This window comes from Chinchilla lanigera, unplaced genomic scaffold (genome assembly GCF_000276665.1).
Source record: "Chinchilla lanigera isolate Chin_1 unplaced genomic scaffold, ChiLan1.0 scaffold00005, whole genome shotgun sequence".
NCBI classification, from domain to species: Eukaryota; Metazoa; Chordata; class Mammalia; order Rodentia; family Chinchillidae; genus Chinchilla; species Chinchilla lanigera.
Window position 1 is genome coordinate 16,579,366 of NW_004955406.1, and position 18,731 is coordinate 16,598,096.

General features: G+C 41.6%; 1 protein-coding gene across 4 annotated transcripts in view; it reads right to left on the reverse strand.

The window, feature by feature from the left end:
* Astn1 (astrotactin 1) overlaps positions 1-18,731 on the reverse strand; it is a 296,448-nt gene that overhangs the window by 133,628 nt on the left and 144,089 nt on the right. For all 4 annotated transcript variants that reach the window (XM_013520987.1, XM_005374905.2, XM_005374906.2 and 1 more), the window contains exon 8: positions 16,498-16,582. In XM_013520987.1, the coding sequence (XP_013376441.1) occupies positions 16,498-16,582 (85 nt within the window). The remainder of the gene's footprint in view (positions 1-16,497; positions 16,583-18,731) is intronic.

The window sequence follows — 18,731 nt, forward strand, 5'->3', positions numbered from 1 at the left end:
TTTAGACTGAATTTTTTTTTTTGGTGGCTGCAGAGCAAAATTTGGGGATAATTAATGGAGCAGAGGGCCAGGCGAGACACCTATGTTGGTGGTACGGTGGGAGATACAGTATTAGCCTGAAAGCTTTCCTAGCAGGTGCAGATGAGTCTGCGTGTATGTGTAGGGCCCAACTGATGAATGTTGCAGTGAGGAAGAGTGAATGGTTCATGCTGGGTCTCAGCAAGACTTCCTAGACATTTGCATTCCATACCAGCCCCCTCTGCTCAATAATTCCATTTTCAGCAACTGGTTCTCCAAAGACAGAGTAGGTTAGATTCATTTGGTCAGCGTCCTTGGATTTCAATGCCAAAATCAGTGGGTCTAAAGTCAATGGATTTGTTAAACATTAATGCATTCACAATAGCTTCCAAGGAGTCAAGAAACAGAAAGTTAGATATAATGATACTCCCAGCTCCACTTCATAGTAATTATCAAGTACATTTTCAGCATCTAGATCCTCAGAGTCAGTTTCTTTCTCTTGCCAACTCCATACCCATAATGCCTTAGAGTCCCAACTAGAACTGCAACTAGGCCCTACATTCTGCAACTCCGGCTTTAGCTAGTTGAATTGCTAAGTTGGTTGAAGACTGAAAGAATGAGGAGAGGGTTTGGAATAGCATCACTAGGCTTCTCCCCGGGCCTCAGTTCAAAGGAATTAAGGTTCAGGGCCAGAGGAGAGAACAGCAGACTTAATGCACATGTAGGCTTGTCTCTCCCTCCCTCTGAAATCCTCCGGTGCACAAGGGCACAGCAGGGGTTGCTGGGAAACAGAGTCTTTGATGATGTGCACTTCCCACTGTGAAGACTAATGACTTCAAAGAGGGCATTCTGCCTCGCTGGGGGTTGCTTTGGACAATCTGACTGCAGTATAATTAGGCAAGAGGCTCCAGTTCAGGCGCCTGTGCCCAACAATACCCTCCCTTGCCCAGTAGAAAGAACAATTTGGGGAAGGGAGAGACAAGGCTTTTTGAAGAGCAAGCATGTCTTTGATGTAGGCAGAGAAAAGGAGAAAAGTTAAAAACAAACCAAATAGAAACTCTGCCTGGACAGTAACTGCTGGCCAGCGGTCAAACTTGGAAGTTTTAAATAATGGAAGCAGGGCGGTTCCTCCTGAAAACCTTCTCCCTGATGGGTGTTCTGATCCTTCATACTAGATTTACTGACTTGTACGGGACAAACCATTCCATTCCATGGTCCCTGGTATTACCAAGCACTCTCCATGACCCAGACACGCTTGCTTTCCATGATTTCATTATTTACACTCAACCTTTTAATCTGTGGGTTCTGTATCCTGAAACAAAATTTTCATCTCTACTGAACATGCACAGACTCTTTCCTTGTTATTATTCCCTAAACAATATAGTATAACTACTATTTACATAGGACTTGCACTGTATTATGTATTGTAAGTAATCTAGAAATAATTTAAAGTATACAGGAGCATGTGCATAGGTTATATGCAAATGCTATGCCACTTTATAGTAGAACTTGAGCACCCCTGAGTTTTGCTAAGGGTGGGTGTAGTCACTGAAACCAATTATCTGTGCATACTGAGTGATAGTTGCACTCATGACTACAACTCCTGGTAGTTAGTATTACGGCCCCTTTTTCTCAGGGGAGGAAGTGATGCCTCAAACTGCTTCGGTAACCTGCCCAAGGGAAGTACATAGTTAATAAGTAGTACAGCCATGATTGGGGTCCAGAATATTGGCTTGTAGGGTTTGAACCCTTACATCCTGCTTGCTCAGATGCTTACAGGTTGAAATGTCTTGTCTCCAAAGTGGACTAGACCATTTAGGACTGTTGTGATATTTTAAAACGGTACTTGGTCCTGAGGAGATTCCCAGTAGAAATGATATGTTGTAAGCATAATGAAAGCATTCCCTCCATCATGCCTCCAACATAAATACCTTCCCTGTACACTTATATATCATAATGCCTGAAATCCCACCAGTAGCAATTATTCAATTTGTAACAAACCCTCATTATGTGTGCTTGAGGATGAGACTCAAAAATAAGCCTTTGCTCCAATAGTCATATGGTCTACAAGGGGGTCAAGGTAAAGGATAGAAACAGCACAGGGCTCAGTGTGGCAATGATCACAAGACAGTCACAGGCCTGAGACTGCCAAAAGGAACAAGAAGACCTCACAGAGGGGAGTCAGAGAAGATGTTAAGGTGAAGCAGCACTTTGGGCTGGCCTTGGGGAATAGCTGGGGTTAACCAGTTTGACACTGGAGAAAGGAAATTAAGGGGAAAGAAATAACCTTGGAAAAAGTAGACAGGCCAAGAGCAAGTTATTCAATAGGGCTGGAAATGAAAAGTTTTTCTGTTCTTCTGGGGACCTGGGGTGCCAAGGGGACATAGCCTGAGAACTCCTATGGTATTCTTGTTCATGCTCAAACCTCACACAAGCCACCCTATGTCCTTCCATCCCCACTGTGTGCTCTTGGACAAGGTTTTGGGCCTCTGTGTGCCACAGCTTCCTCAACTGTTAATCAGAGGAGCAAGTGATCTCATAGATACCCACAAAGCATTTAAAATAATGCCTATCACGTTGAAAGCACATGCTCGATGTTGCCTATTATAATTTAAACAGGGTAGCAGACATTAAGCAGCTAGAACAGTTCATCACTCACAAGGATGGCCCATACAGTGTTGGTATCACTTATTTTTTAAAAAATTTGAGACAGTCTCTAAGTTACCCAAGCTGGGCTAAATCTTGAATCCTAATGCGAGGTCTCCCCACAGGGGCTAGGTTTACAGACCTGCATCCCTATATCTGAGTTCCCATCTCACCTGCATAAGCCCCAGAGCATACCAAATACTCCCCCAGATGTACTTCATTGATGCCTGAAGCCCTCTATCCCTTGAGTTGAACTCCCCGTCTCTATAGGTCCTTTCAAAACACAAATGCTCCCACACCTCAGGAAGAAAAGCTCACGTAGTGGCTGATAGTGCAGAGAACAGGATTGCATCAACTCAGTCTCCCAAAGCTGGAGAACCCAGAAGTCTGGTTGGAATACGGTCTTGGAGGGGAACCTTTACCACCTGACCTCCGTGCACCAGACAGCTCAGCTGTCTGACTCACACTAACCTGACTTCAATGGACAGAGAAGCAGGGGAGGTCCTGGAATAAAATGAGGGACTCATACCACGCACAAATCTGGTTAGCCACAGAGCATTCTGCTTTCCTCATCAGAGAGCATTCTGAGAATTTAGTGCATGGACTTGGGTCAGACTGCACTGGTGTAAATCCCAATTATCCTCATTATTCCAGGTGTAATCTTTGGGCAAGGTACCTCACTTCTTTGAGCCTAAGTTTCCTGAATGAAAAAGAGATGATAGCCACAAAGTTGATTAAAGTCTATAGAGCTGTTAGGAAAGTGCCAGGCACAGAGGAAAATGCCAGCAAATATTAGCTACTTTTATTGACTTTATCTTCACTTATTGAGTAAGAGCTCAATGAGGATCCCCCTGGTGGAACTCTTCATGAGACAAGTGAGAAAACACTGCACGGCATGAAAGAGAATCCTTAAAAATCATATGGTGAGTGTGGAGGCAAAAATCTCAATAGCTTTGCATTCCCCAAAGAAAGACAAGGGATCATATTAAAAAGTTTTAAAGGGTGCAAAGATATCTAAGAATTAGAATTATTTACTAATAAGACTAAGTCCTGACAAAGCTTATGATTATTTCTGCTGCCATCTCTTGATGGTCATCTTAAAGGGTGACACAAAAGCCATCTTCATTGATTTTCAAAAAGGATACAATCCACTGGATTGGAAAACGTATTGAGTGCCTAATCTGAGTCAGCCAGTGGGCAAAGTCTTTTATGGGTACTAGATGGAAATATGCTGAATGATTGTATATTTGATGAGTTTCCATGTGACTGACTAATTGTAGCCAACATGTGTTAAGGAAGGGGTCAAGGTTGACCTGCAGTAGGTCTCTACCACAAGCAAGGCCGGGACTTGCTGTCTTTTTAACGATTTCATCAATGACTTGGGGAAGATCACCTGAATATATTAATTCTCCCTTTCTCCATGGGGAAAATGTTCTAAGACCCCCAGTGGATGCCTAAAGTTGTGGATAATATTGAGGTCTAAATGTAGGAAGGATTTTTTCTATACAGACATACTCATGATAAAGTGGACAGCTTTCACCTTTTCATTCAAAGAATGCACTTTATAATTTCTCTTTGACTTCTCCAAATTGCCGACATTACTGCTCTTGCACTGTGGGGCAAACAAGAGAAATAAAGGTTATTTGAACATAAGCACTGTGGTAAAGTGCCAAGGGGTCTGATAACTAAAATGACTACTAAGTAACTAAGTAAGTAGCTCAAGTACATAGCATGGATACTCTAGACAAAGAATGACTCACAAGCTGGAGGAACCAGAGAGTGAAGGCATGAGATTTTATCATGCTACCCAAACAGTAGGCAATTTAAAATTTAGGGATTATTTCTAGAGTTTTTCATTTAATATTTTCAGGCACGGTTGACTGCAGGCAACTGAGCCTTGGGAAGTGAAATCATGGGTGGGAGAGAACAGCCATAAATTTGCAAATAACAAATAATAGAAGGGATCACTGTAGGATAACAGAGTCAAGATTCAAAGGATTTCAGTAAGCTGCAAGCTAAAATTTCACAGGACTTTATAAAAAGTCCTCATTTAGGTTAAGACCATTGACTGTAGTCTGAATATAGGTGCTCTTTCTGAGAGCAGTCCCTAAAAAATAGTTTTAGTTGAATACAAACTCAGATGAGAGGACAGAATGATACAACTTTTTCTCTTATAAGACAATCCTGTGCAGCTTAGAATTCATTAATAGAAAACACAGGGCAAAAATAGGCATGATTAATTCTATTGAGCTATTTAGTCAATGCTAGATAGCATAGTCTAAAAAGATAATATCAAATTAGAGAGATGCAGGAGGCAGCTAGTAGGATCTTTAAGAGATTCAGGAAACTTCCAATCTAAAGAAAACTTGAATGAATTAGGGACATTAAGAAGCGAAGGCTCAGTAAAGAGATTGTCCTAGACACAATCACCTGAAACATTAACATGTGGCCAGCCAGGTGGTATTTGTTCACAGGCATCCATCCCTGCTGTACAGAAGATCAGCATATTTTTCTAATCCCCATAAAGGTACCATGTTAACTAGCAGTACTGCGCATAGAGGGAGGAAACACACACATTCTTTATTTTTCCAAAGGACAGAGCTCATGAAACAGGTGGAAGTCGTAGGAAAACAGGTTTTGATTCAGGCTTAAGATCTATCAAAGACTCTGCATCTCAACGTTAGAATAAGCTGCTCCTGCAAATAATGTAGCCCCCATTACTGAGTGTTCAAACAGTGGCGAGGAGGCCATCTGCTAACAGGACTGTGGGAGGGATTTCTACATCGGGTGGCAGGTTGGATAATATGACCTTGAGGTGGGCTTCCAACGCTGAGTGTCTAGAATTGTCAGTGATCCAGCTGATAAGCCTACTCTCACATCCTAAAATTAGGGAGCTGACTCACTACTTCAGTGAGGGAAGCTAAAATTTAATAGGGCTTTATATAAGATCTCTATTTAGGTTTAGAAAGAGGCCTATATAAGTCCTGCCCAAAGCACCCCAAACTCCGTAATGTTTGGAAGGTAGTCACTAGGCACTGCTCTTGAAGAACCACTGAAGGATGGAAGCATTTCTTCCTTTATTTGACATTTATTGACCACCTACTATGCTCCAGGCAGTGATATTTATATTATATATATCCAATGATACAAAGTGGCATCAGAGAGGATATTTACTGTCACCACACATTGAGTAGTTTATATAATATTATGGAGTGCTGTACATCTTGTTTAGGTTTTTAATAACCTTTATAACAACTCTGTGAAGTAGGTAATGTTATTTATTAAATTGAGGCTTACAGTTTACAGTTGGTAAAAAAGTGCAGGGGTTTTAAGAAAAAATGAAATCTGAGCCCAGATCTGTCTCACTCCAGCTCTGTGCTCTTCTCCTTATGCTCTGCTTCTTCCCATATAGATACAATGGGAGCAGATGAGGGCAGGGGCCACTGCTCAGGGATCGCGTGCTTGCCTGGCACACAAGACCCTGGGTTTGATCCCAGCACCATGTACACCCACACAAAATGTGAGCAACGGAACATTCACCCCCTTGGAAGTGAGGAATACTCAGTTTCCCAGCTAGGATGAAATAATTGGACCAAAGCTAAGTGAAGTTAGTTAACAATATCCAAGTCACTGTCTGAAAGAAAAATCTTTGGGCATGCTCCAACCTATCTTCTCCCTAAGCCAACAACCTGAAAGAAATAAGTGGCCAGTGCTTCAAATGTGAAGATGTCACTCCTGACCCATTGGGCAAGGGCTCTGAATTATTTGCCAATAGCAAAGATTCTATGTTTCATCTTCCTACGTCTATGCTGTAAGTAGGCAAATGGGATCCCTGTGTGAGTCCACAGTACAGGCTACGCAGGTCTTGGCTGCCATGCACCATCCCCACTTGGCCATGATTTTGTACTAGCCATGGCACAGAGCTACCTAGGAACAGATGCTTGTCCCCATAGACAGTTACAAACCTGAGGCCCCTGAGTACATGTTCAACTGCTGCGACTCTATTTTTTACCTGAATTGGGCAGTGGCCAATGGCATTTATTATGTGTGGGCCTCCAGCAAGGTTCCTCTCATGACTTGTCACTCTTCCTAGGTCTCTACATCATTCTGAGATTCTCAACACGGATCACATACCTTTTGTTTTAAACCAGACTTCAACGAATGGAGCCTCTGCCCTTGGACCCTTAAAATTGAATCTCAGCCCTTTCCTTCCTTGCTTTCATTTTGAGACTCTGAAGAACAAGTCCTTTGCGGGGACTGGGGAAAAAAATCTTTCTTGGGGATGACTATGGTTCTTTTCTTGTGTCTCTAAATGTCGCTGCAGTATTCAGTAGGTCTACCCATAAAATGAGGACAATAATGGTTCCCACTTTATAGGGTTGAAGTGAGAATTAAATTTATTGGTACAGGAAAAGCACTTAGAAGAGAGCTTGGCACATGGTGCGGAGTAGCTAAACGTCGGCTTTGGTACTACCGGTGTTCCTCTCACTGTGGTACTGCTGTACCTGCGGGGCACAGTGCCACTATACCAGGCACATGGAGTACTGTGGCTCCCTGTAACAGTTCATTCAACTCCCGGCAGGCTGTTTCCAGTTCCCATGTGTGACCATCCCACAATGGTGAACACTCACTCCATGTAAAGTCACCCTCTCACTTGACTGTAAGAAAGACACGCCCTGCTGCACAGCAGGATGAGTGTGGACAGCCCCATGGGGCAGCTCCACCTCCAGTGCTAAGTGAACTAGTGTGCCCTCGGGGCTGTGTAGTTGTTCCTGTGGCCTCTTTTCACAGTTCTGAACAACAACAGTGGAGAGAACCTCTGACATCTAGGGGTCTTAACCCTGACTGGCAAGACTGCTGTTGGCTTTATCTCCTCTAGCCAACAATGCTCATCTCAGTGCAGAGAGCCCCATGGAAAGGTCAATAATCTAGGTGGGAAAGAGACCACATGGGAAAGAAAAAGTGAAGCCAACACTGAGTTCCATTATGATTCATGAAACGAGCCTACATGTGGCATCAGAGAGTGCTGGCCAGCACTGTGACGCTGGCCTACATGCCACGGAGCCTTAAGGATACACTTTATCACTATATGCAATGTATACACATATGCATGTGCACATATATATATATGTACAGACATAAGTACAGTGTATGCAAATATCTGCATATATATGAATAAGTATCTACATGCATACACATACATATATATGTCAAAGTAAGACGTAAAACAATGTGAATAATGTGAATCTATTTTTGTTAAAACAACATTCCACTAAAAAAAAATAAAACATAAAGTCACTATGTGAGTTCATTCTAGGGACTGGAATTTCTGGTGGCTTGGGTTGTTTTTTGGTTTTGGGGGGTGTTTGCTTTATTTCTTTTCTAGATTTTCTAACAATCTATGTGTTCCTTTTGTACAAAGGAAAGAGAAAACAAGATGTGCTGTGACAAAATGTTTGCTTTCTAATTTTTGAAACTGTATAAACTTTAAAAGTTAGGGAAAGTAATTACAATGTGAGTGTCTGAACAAGAATCCAAAGTACTTGTCTAGAAAAAATATAACAAGATTGCTTTTACTGAAATTCTTTTCACAGGAATTATAAGTGGCATACCTATACTCATTACTCTTTAAAAGCACTTAGGTCTTAGGATTTTTTTTTTACATCAAGATTACTAGTAATATTTTTAAAAAATCACCTAGCTCAGTGTCCAGTATTACATGCTTAATAAATGATTTCAATTAATTAGCATTATATGATGGATTACTCAGGCCTCGGTGACATTGAGGTTGTGTTGCATTAACTACTGTATTGAATGTGGAGGTCACAGGTTGGTGACCAGCCTTCTATTACACACACCAACTTACAGACAGGTGTGTAGTAAGGGAGTTAGGCCTAAATGCTAGGCTTTAAACAGCTTCTTTCTTCCCACTAGGAGCAGCTTAAAGTTGGGGGTTTTAAGGTAGACATTAGGAGTAACTTCCCCATGGAAAAGGTTTTCCCCATGGGGGAAAAAATAATGTACCATAAAGATTCTCTTACAGCCTTCTGCTTTATAGCTCCCATTTTGTGAATATAAAAGTAACACATGCTTAGTGTCAAGTTATAAGAGAGAACAAAAAATACACAGAATTGAGGGGAAACTTCTCATGCATAGAAAAAGAAATTGGAAAGAAATACGCCAAAATGGTAATGGGAGTTTTCTCTAAGCATGGGATAATGAGTGGATTTCTCTTTCTATTGATCTTTTTAAAAAAGATAAATAGAAAAAATTTTCAAAGCCAAGAGAAATAACAGCAGTCTCCACCCTACTATTCTGAGAGTGAAACTCCAGGAAAGAGAAGGTCCAGGGAGCATTCCTCACGGGAAACATTCATGCATTCAGTAGAATATAGAAATTCAGGACACTCTCTGGAAAGCATAGGCAAGACATAAAACATTCATTTCTATAAAATTGAAACAATTTATCTTCCATTCTTGAGCAGATGGGAGGGTAAATTGAGGTTGATTTTTTTCGCCCTAGTGGTCATGTTGGAGGAAATATGAGTGTTCCCGCCTCCAGCACTGTTTAAAATAAGTCCTTGGTGCTGTGACTGGATATGTCAGAGACAGAAGTGTGGTAGAGTGTCACCGCTCTTGTGGTAGGTGGGCAGCACTGGAGGTGGGTGCTTGAAACTGAAATGAGGGGCAAGGGGCACACGTGATGAAGAGGAATCTGCTTGGGGAGAGGAAGCAGGTGGGCCACAGAATATCTCCCTCCCATCCACAGTTGATCACATGACTCCTAGAATAGTGTGCATTCTTTGCACAGCCTTCTCTTAAATCTTTTATTTATCCAACTTATTTATTTTGAGCATCTGTCTGCTACTATCAAGCTTGACCACCAATGGTGTGACCTTGGGCAAGTTATTGCAAGTTTCTGACCTTCCATTTCCCAATCAGTAAAATGCAAGGATCTTTTGAGATGGACTCAGCCACTAGTGTACTGTTTTCCTTGGAAGGGGATCGTGTACCAATAAGAGGATACTCCTCCCCACCAAGCGATCAGGAGGCTTCAGGTCTTGCTTAAGAAGTATTCTGAAGACTACATTTAGAATCATGTGATAGAGCATGTCAAATGGTCTTCTCCCAGACCTATGAAATTAAAATCAGTATTTTTAAAAAGCTTCCCAAATGACACTTGAGCAGCTAGCTGCTCCAGGTGGGTCACTCTGAATGCCCAATGAAGTCACAGTTGCTTTTATAAGTGGGCAAAAGGCATCACCCAAACTGATCACAGGGTCACTACCACCTCATCAGGAGCTTTTGCATAAATCAGAAAAAAGTGCCCATCTGGTCAAACATGGCCTTTGTCTCAGAGCTTGCTGGTCTTGGCAAGCACAGGCTAGGTTTGTCTGTCTGCAAAGGATAAAGTGCCTCCCTGTATCCAGCTGACTGACCACACAGTTCTTGCGAAAATGGGTCAAATAAAGTATGTTTTCACTTGAGAAAATCCCTGAGAAGAAGAAGCAGGGTTTCTCAACCAACTGGAAGTGGGAGGTGAGGCTCGCTTAGCTTGTCAGGGGAGATGCTGGTAGGTGGAGGTCTGCAGTTACGCATCAGCTCCTGCCTGATCACTCAAGGGGGAGTCTCTTTTCTTTCCCAAGGGTGGTCTCTCCCCTGGAATCAGATTACAGCAGGGCCACTGCAGTGAGGAAGAACTGCAAGTTTTAGGCTTAATTCCAAGAGCCTTGTTTAGTTGTTTCAGCACTGAGATGAGTGGGAGAGAAGACACAAGGTTTTCATTGACTCCTGGGAGAAAGGAAGGAGATGGAGACAGAAAGCAAAACAAAACAAGATAGAAACAGGAGGGAGGAGGAAAAAAGGAGAGAAATAAATGGCCAAATGGCCAAATAAATACACTGGAAGCCCTTGTTAGGAATAAGTGACAATAATGACAGAGAGACAGAGAGAATGAGGAGAGTGCTAATGGGAAGATAATCCCATTTTCCGACGCAAGGCAGTGCCAGGAGCTGGGCACAGACAATGGAGTCCAGGCTGGAGGGCAGGGAGGAGAGCGTCTAGAGATAAAGGGGCAGCCACATGCTGGCGGGCACATCTTGTCTGAGAGGTTGGAGGAAGGTGAACAGGCGGCAGGGTTACAGAAACAAGCTCAAGGGTGGGGAGGCAAAAGCCACATGATGAGCTAGAAATAGACCAAAAAAGTCAGAAATGTCATATGTCACACAGGACTGTCTGACTCCATGTGAATCACTTCTGAAGAGATTTGGGGCTGGTCAAAGAAGGCCAAACTCACTCAGAATCAGAGGTATGCCCGGGCTTGTCACTAATTATCCTAAAATGGGGCAGTGTGTGAAATATGATTTTGGATCTCGAGCAGCTGAGAGAAGGTTCTTGCTCAGTTTTAGGTGGCCAGAAGAAGGGAAGGCGAGTTTGGGATTTTTAAATTCCTAGAACTCTGAGGCCAAGGGATCCTCTCCTCTAGGCCCTGCTATTGCTCTGTGAGTGGTTCCCAGGCAATGTTACAGATGACCCAATTCAGGCAGGGCCAAATAACATGACTTCTTGTCAAGGACATGCTTTAAAAAGAGGGTTCAGGACAACTGTGGTGAACGGAGTCCTCACTATTATCTTTAGAGAAAGCAGAATTCTGTACTTGGGACCCCTTATAAGGATGTAGAATCCATAAATAGCCCATCTGGGTGGGTAGGAAGGCAGAAGTTGTAGAGACAGAAGACGAATGGGAAGCAATAGGGGTTAATGGACAGGACACATTAAGGTGAGGCGCGCTCTGCAGGAGGGAGGGGGGTGTGTGTGCGCACACAGGTGCATGGGCATGCGTGCCCATCCCGAGATGTAAATGTGTCGCTTCCCAAGCAAGCAAGGGAAAGCGGAGGTGTTCTGAAGAGCGGGGCCATTCCTGACAACAGCTCTTAAATCCTCGGAGGAGCACCTGTTCATTTTCCACAGCAGGTCTTTCTCCATCTCATGAATTATCACCATCTCCAGCCTTCAGCATTGAAACCTGGAGATAGTTTATATTTCTCCAGTGGAAAATCTCCTTGGAACTGCCCTCTGTAGCTGAGATGTCACCATAAGAAATCAGTCTGTTATTTACTGAGAATCTTCCAATGCATGAATTTAATCTAATTGTGGTATTCTGAAAAATGTATGTAGAGGCCCTTGGGTACACTTTTAATTTAACCAAAAAAAATTATTATAGCCTATCTTAATAACTAGAAAGAACCTAAATAAATTTGTTTTATTCCTCCTGTAAAATTTTCATGTAAATCAATCTCTCTTACTTCTTCCACCCTCATTTATTGTTCTTATTTCTCATCTGTGAAAATTTTCAGAAAATTTATCTTCTCTGTCCTAGCACACAAATACCAAACACAAGCTCTAATAGTTCCTGGCTGTGTCTGTGCAGCTGCAGGGATGGGAGGCCATGGCGTTATTCAGGGAGTGCGTGCAGGGAAGACAGAATACATGGTAAACCACTGTGCTGGGTTAAGACCCTTCCACTCCGGGTCCTCTGCCTGGTGGGTGGGCCCCAGGGGATGTTGTGGCCGAAAATGATTGATTTGGTTGCCAGCATCAAAGACCAAGGATGTCTGCCTGGCAAGCGCAAGGTCGTGAGTTCAGTTCCTGGTACCGGAGAAAAACCAAAAAAACAAAAACAAAACAAAACAAAACAAAAAAAAAAAAAGACCAAGGATGTAAACTCATACACCCCATGGTCTTTTAATGACCCATTGAAAATCTGTCATCCATGATTTTGTTTAAATCTTTTTGAAGCCATTTTTACTTTCAGTGAATAGGTCTTTTTCTTGTCCAACGAATTCACTGACTTTAGTCTTCCACCTGGATCTGTGACCTGGATGAGCTGGAGCGACTGGCTTCATTGCTCAGATCAACCTGAATATCTCAACCTGCCTGCCTTCTCCCTGGGCATTTTTGGCAAAAAGGCGTCATGAGGAAATGACGCTGATCCACTTTATTCACATACTGCATAGATATGGTCATCAAATCTCTCACTGTTTGCTGTTTGCTTTTGAAAACTTTTATATACAGGATAGTTTTAAGAATATGTTTTATTTGGAGAATCCAGGCAAATAAACATATGGTCAGCTCCAATAGGTTTTGTGTTGAATTTTGTCTTTTTAAAGATTATTTAATTTATATGAAGGGTCTCAAAATTGTAATATATAATGAGGAACTATCACATTTAAATATTCAAACATCTTGGAATTTCCCCCATCTGCTAACTGTTGTAGGTTTCTGTACATGGGCATTTTAATGTCCAAAGCTTTAGTAAACCAGACCTGTTTAAGATCTGTTCTTTATCTATTTTAGTCTTTTCTTCTTGCCTCTGTAAATGCACTCTTAAACCACACTGAGCTGCTTATTTGTAATTCTTGGAACAACTATACTTCTTATGTCTCCATGTCTTTGTACATGTTGTTCCTTTTGCTTAGAACTACTTTTGTCATTTGTCAAATAGAACAGCTCAAAACCCAACTTCTTTGGGGCCCTATTCCAGATTCTTTGACTTCACACAAATTATTCCTTAAACTGTAATCTCATAGACCTTTGTTCCCACCTTTATTTTAATAGGTCTTAGAGTTCACTGTAATTATTTTTTATATTCCCATCTACCTGCGTAGACCTCTATTTCTTCCAGAGCAGGGAATGCTTCTTGTTAACTATAGCAACCTAGCATACTCTGGACCAGAATAGTAATGATGAACATTTGTTGAAACCATGAGGGAGTGGGAGAATCAGTGATGGAATTTAATGACCAGAGGATTCTTATAAACAAACTGGTTTACATATACACACACTAACACACAACACAATCATACAAATGCTACACATACATATCTAATATGTATGTACCATACAGATATACACCAGATTCACATTCCTACCACACACACACAAGAGACTAGTAAACTAGACACCTAGGCAGAAACTGAAGAAAGTTACAGGTGTGATTGCCCTGCCTCATAGAAGCATCTGTTTGTAACCTTTTGTATCAGTGTCCTTGATCCATGTTCTTCCTTGTCTGAAAGTCAAGAATACTTTTTTCCACTTTTCTCCTGGTACATGAACCTTGATTCTTCATGAAAGAATTATTTTAACTATTACTAGCCTAGGATGTGGTTGCTCTACCTCAAAAGAATATTCAGCTGTCTTAAGGTGTGCAATACCAGAATGCTAAGTGGAAAAACACACACACACACACACACACACACACACACACACACACATCAATCCCCACATGGGCTGCTAACCTTCCCTTTCTGGAGTACTAAATAAAATTTTCAGGAAAAGAAGGCTTATCATTGATTTTTCCATAACATCCCAATATGTCTCATTATTTGGCAATCTGTCAGTCAGTTTCAATTTTAGTGACAGTCTTCACATTCAAGCCAATTTCAATTAATTTGTGAGAATCATTTAAAGAAACATGGCATCAGGTCCTTGAGTTAAATCAAGATGCATGGCATCTTCTACTTTCACTTATCCTGTCATTTTACGAGGAAAAAATGTGATCATTTGTCTGGGGCTGTTTTGTAAACATAAACTCAGTCTAGGTCCTATTATCCTCAAGATAGTCATGCTTTGTTTTTCAGAGTTTTCTTTCCCCATTAACAGTTGTTCCATTATTTTATTAGTGTCCAAAAGAAGACCTCATAGACAGTGATGATCATAGAATAAAGGAAATTAGAGATGGAAATAACAGATTAGGTCTCCTTGTCTGTTTCCTAGGGCTAATGTTCTTGTCAGTCTGCAGCTCAGGGCTTTAGCCTATCTTGTTCTAAGTGACACTAGTCGGGGTGGGGGGGACATCATTTTCCTGGAGACCCTTGTCTACATCCCAGGACACTCTCCACACACAGCCAGAGGGGATGACGGAGGCCTGCAAAGTTGCAAAGTGAACTGAGGCCCATCCTAGCACTATCTGTCTACGAGGCTAGGGATGTGGAAGCCTGAGCGATTAACCTCCAAATCCAATCACTGCAGAAAGCCAGGCGGGATCATTCAGGGCAAAAGTGAAATGATATTTTGTAGTTGTTTTCAGGCTAAGAGATAAAGATAGAGAGGTGGTTATCTATCACTCTTTGGAGTACATCACTCAATAAATAATCACAGTCAACTCATGTGCTCAGCCCTCATATAAGCGAAAAAATTCTGGACCCACAGCAACAATGCAAATATTTCAGGGGTTAGGATAGTGAGGCAAATATGCAGAATTTAAATAGTGAATAGGACTCTTTGCTCATATCCCACTTGACATGTATTAGCCAAGGGCTCTGCCCTCTCACCAATCTTTAAATAATAACAGGCCATCTTAGATGTATTTACCCTTTCTATGTACACTTTCCTCTAAATTTTGTGGACTGCCTCTATGATATGATCTCAAATTCACTTGAAGCTGAGCAATCCTTCATTTTTGCTAATAGAAAAATTTCACGCATTTTGACTTCCGCAAGCTTTCTGACCTGTGACTCAGATTTCCCTTCCTTAACTTCATTCTCTCTTGTCCTTATTCCTCAACTTCAACCTGTTTCAGAGCATTTACCCTCTTCTACCATCTCTGGGTATCTATCATGCCTTGACTAGTCATCTGCTGGCTAAGTCTGCAGACTTGAGTTCTTCTATCCCCTTATCATAAATCACTCCCTGGGACTCCTCAATCATTTTTATTGCTCCTCTCCAAACTCTAGCCCATTTGTCACCATATTTACTGCTTGGAGAGTCCAGAACTACATTCCATATTCTAGGTTTGGCCTCATCAGAATCATACAGAAGGGGCTGATCATTGACCTTAGGAATGTGAGTCCTCTATGGCAGTGTCTGCAATGATGCTGCTTTATCTTTCCCCTTTTTCAGATTGCGAATGTATCTAATTTGCACTCCAAGTAATCACCCCAAGATGCCTTTTGCCATGATTTGCTCCTAGTTTTCTCTGTTCCACAGACTTTCATTACTAATTAGCATTTATTGATCTGTTTCTCCTCCTACTATCCTCTACCACCCAGCTCACGCAGAGAGCAAACCCTGGGCATCCAAAGTAAGGCACAAAGTTGTCCTTAAAAAGCAACATAAGCCTTGGTAGCAGTGATGCCTGCTCAGCAACGTGGATGGAATTAATGTCACTGGATTGTGAACTTAAACATGGTAAATTTTATGTATGTTTTATCACAGTGAAAGCAATCAAAAATGTCACAAATAAAGATAAAAAAGGAATAGGAGAGGTAAGTATTTGGTCCAGTCCTGTACACTTTGAGGGAAAGCAAAGTGCTCACAGAGATGGTAATTGGGGATCAGGCAAAAATACTCTCACTCCAGGTGGGGTACTCCTTGAGTCTTTGCCCTTCACCCTCGCTGATAGTGTTGGTGAGAACAAGCTTCTGCTCATGTCAGTCTCGCAAAGCTCGGCAAGCCCTGGGAGGGCTACACTGGAGTCTGTGTGGCTTTGTATGTCTCCAATAAAATCATCAGCTAAATTCTGCCTGTGGAATCTGCGTGGCTGGTAGCGGTGTGAAAAGAAAGAGAGGGACAGCTTGATTTTCAGATCTCAGCTGGAGGCAGCAGGGCTGCGAGTCAGAGGCATCATCTCTTGACTGGTAAGTGGAGAGAAAGATGATACGTACGTCACTGGGATGGTATAAATATGGAAATGCACAGTGACATTTTTACCCATTCACTGTTCAGAATATAACCACCCATTAACTCTATTCCTCTACCCAGCGTTGATCCATGTCGTGTCCGTGTAAGGCAGCCGTGACATGGAAAGCAGCAAACTTGCCATCCCCTCACTTACCCCTGGTTTGTCCCCCATTCATTCCGAATGCAAAGGTGCTTGTGGACTGGATCCTTCATGTAACCTTCATAGCAGAGGCATTCCCCTTAGAAGCAGGGTAGAAAGGAACAAAGAGAAACACGAGTGAATTAACATGTCTGTGTTTGAGAAAATGAACATGAAATGGGCAGATTCCAATAGCAGCACGAATGAGACAATACAACCCATTATGTCATATATGCCACTTGTGAATGAAGACACCTGCCAGTCTCTAGCTTTCTGGTACATAACAATTTTCTCTACTGGAAAAATCTAATGCCTACAAAAGCACCTGTTCTGCATGCACTATAAGCACCAATACTTTGAGAAAAGGGACTTTTTCATCTTCCTTTTCTCAGTGGCCATTATCCTTCAAGGTACTGAGTAGGTGGCTGATAAATGTTTAAAGACCACATATGTGAGTTATTCCATCAAATATTCCTAAGAATCTCAAAAAGTAGGTATTACTAGCTCTATTAGGCTGATGAGGAACAGTAAGAGTTGGGGAAAATGGGAGGAATTGTGGACAGCTTGTCAGCGGCAGAGTTAATATCCGAACCCATGTCTGTCAGACACCAGGACTTTGTTTCCCACCATGCCATGCTGCAAGCCCACAGATCACCTAACACATTTAGAGAAGGCCACATATACCTATCATGGTTTTACAGTAAATCTTGCTTCAGCTTAAAATGAAAAGTGAACTAGTTACTTTGGAGCTTACAAAAAAAAAAGGATCATCTACAGTTCTGTGTTTTTTTAGGATATTACTATTCATTATCATTAGTTCCTCCCCTGGCATACCAAGAGGTCCATGAAACTTTTGAAATTGCATGCAAAATTGTGTGTATGCATTTTTCCAAAATAGGATTCCAGTGCATTCATCCAATTTACAAGCAAAAGATCGATATTCATTGCTTGGCTGAGTACTAATCTTGAGAAAAATTGCTGTTGCTTCCTTGTTTTAATAATTTCTTAAGTAATGCTACCTTTCCCCAAACTACTGAAACCAGTTATCCTGAATCACTTGTTTTTACCCTCTCAGTAGCTGGTGGTTTCATGTATAACCAGTGAAAAAACAGAATGTGACCTACTGAAATTAGTATATAACAAAGGAGCATGCCCTAGGCAGATAACAGTCCCACAGTCTCGTGAGGGAGAGGGAAGTGAGGGAAAAGGGAATGACGATGTGTTATGTATATGTACAAACTCCCCACAAGGAGTGTAATCATTATGTACTACACACATATACTAATAAAAATGAAAATTTGAAAAAATCCAGAAAATTAACAGACAAACAAAAAAATGAAAAAGACAGTAGGCATCGAGTCACTTTACCTCCCAAGGAAGAGACACCCCAAAAAGACATAAATTGAATAATAACTTTCAGTGCTATTTTCCTTTTCTGAAGATAAAACCCAATAAAAGGGAAGTAAAACAGCCTCACAGTTGAGAAGGGACTGGGTAGTCTGAGACAGGAGTTTTTGTTGGAATATTAGCTTAAGTATTCATTTCAAGACTGACCTATAAACTGCTGTCCATCAGGGCTTCATTACTACATCATAGTCATGTTCTTCCCTCATGTCCGCTCAGCTCAAGGTAAAGTCCGTAACTTCTTAATTTATGAAGACTCCACAGAAAGCATTAGAGGCCAGTAGTTTGTGTTCTACATGGTAAATTCTGGCTTCCAGAATATGGGCCATTGTAGAATCTACTGATTCACAATCAGCCCAAACTTACTGACTTTGGTGAGGCTCAGTAGTATCTGGACATGGTCAGGGGGTCTGAGTCAAACATAGGAAAATAACAACTCAAAATTAGGTGTGATGATGTGGCTTGTCAAGGAAGGTTAGTCTGACAGAAGGAAAGGAAGCACAGGAGAGGGCAACAGAAGGAAAATGCTGAGAGCCTAGATTCATACATGGTCAAATCCAAAGAAAGCATGGAACCCAGACTATAAGCTACAAGGAACGGGGTCAAGGTTAGTTCCCTTCAAATGAATAGGCTTTTCATAAATACTGTGCAATGGAAACATAAATAACTTAAAGCACTTGCCCTAACTTTATAGATAATAAACTTAAAGCACTTGCCCTAACCATCAACCCACCCATGCAGATATCTAAGGCAATTAATGGGTTAAGGGTTCAAACATACTTCTGTGTTAGGAAAAAACCACTCTCTCGATTGTCCTGTGGACAATTAGGTGTGAATGTGATGCT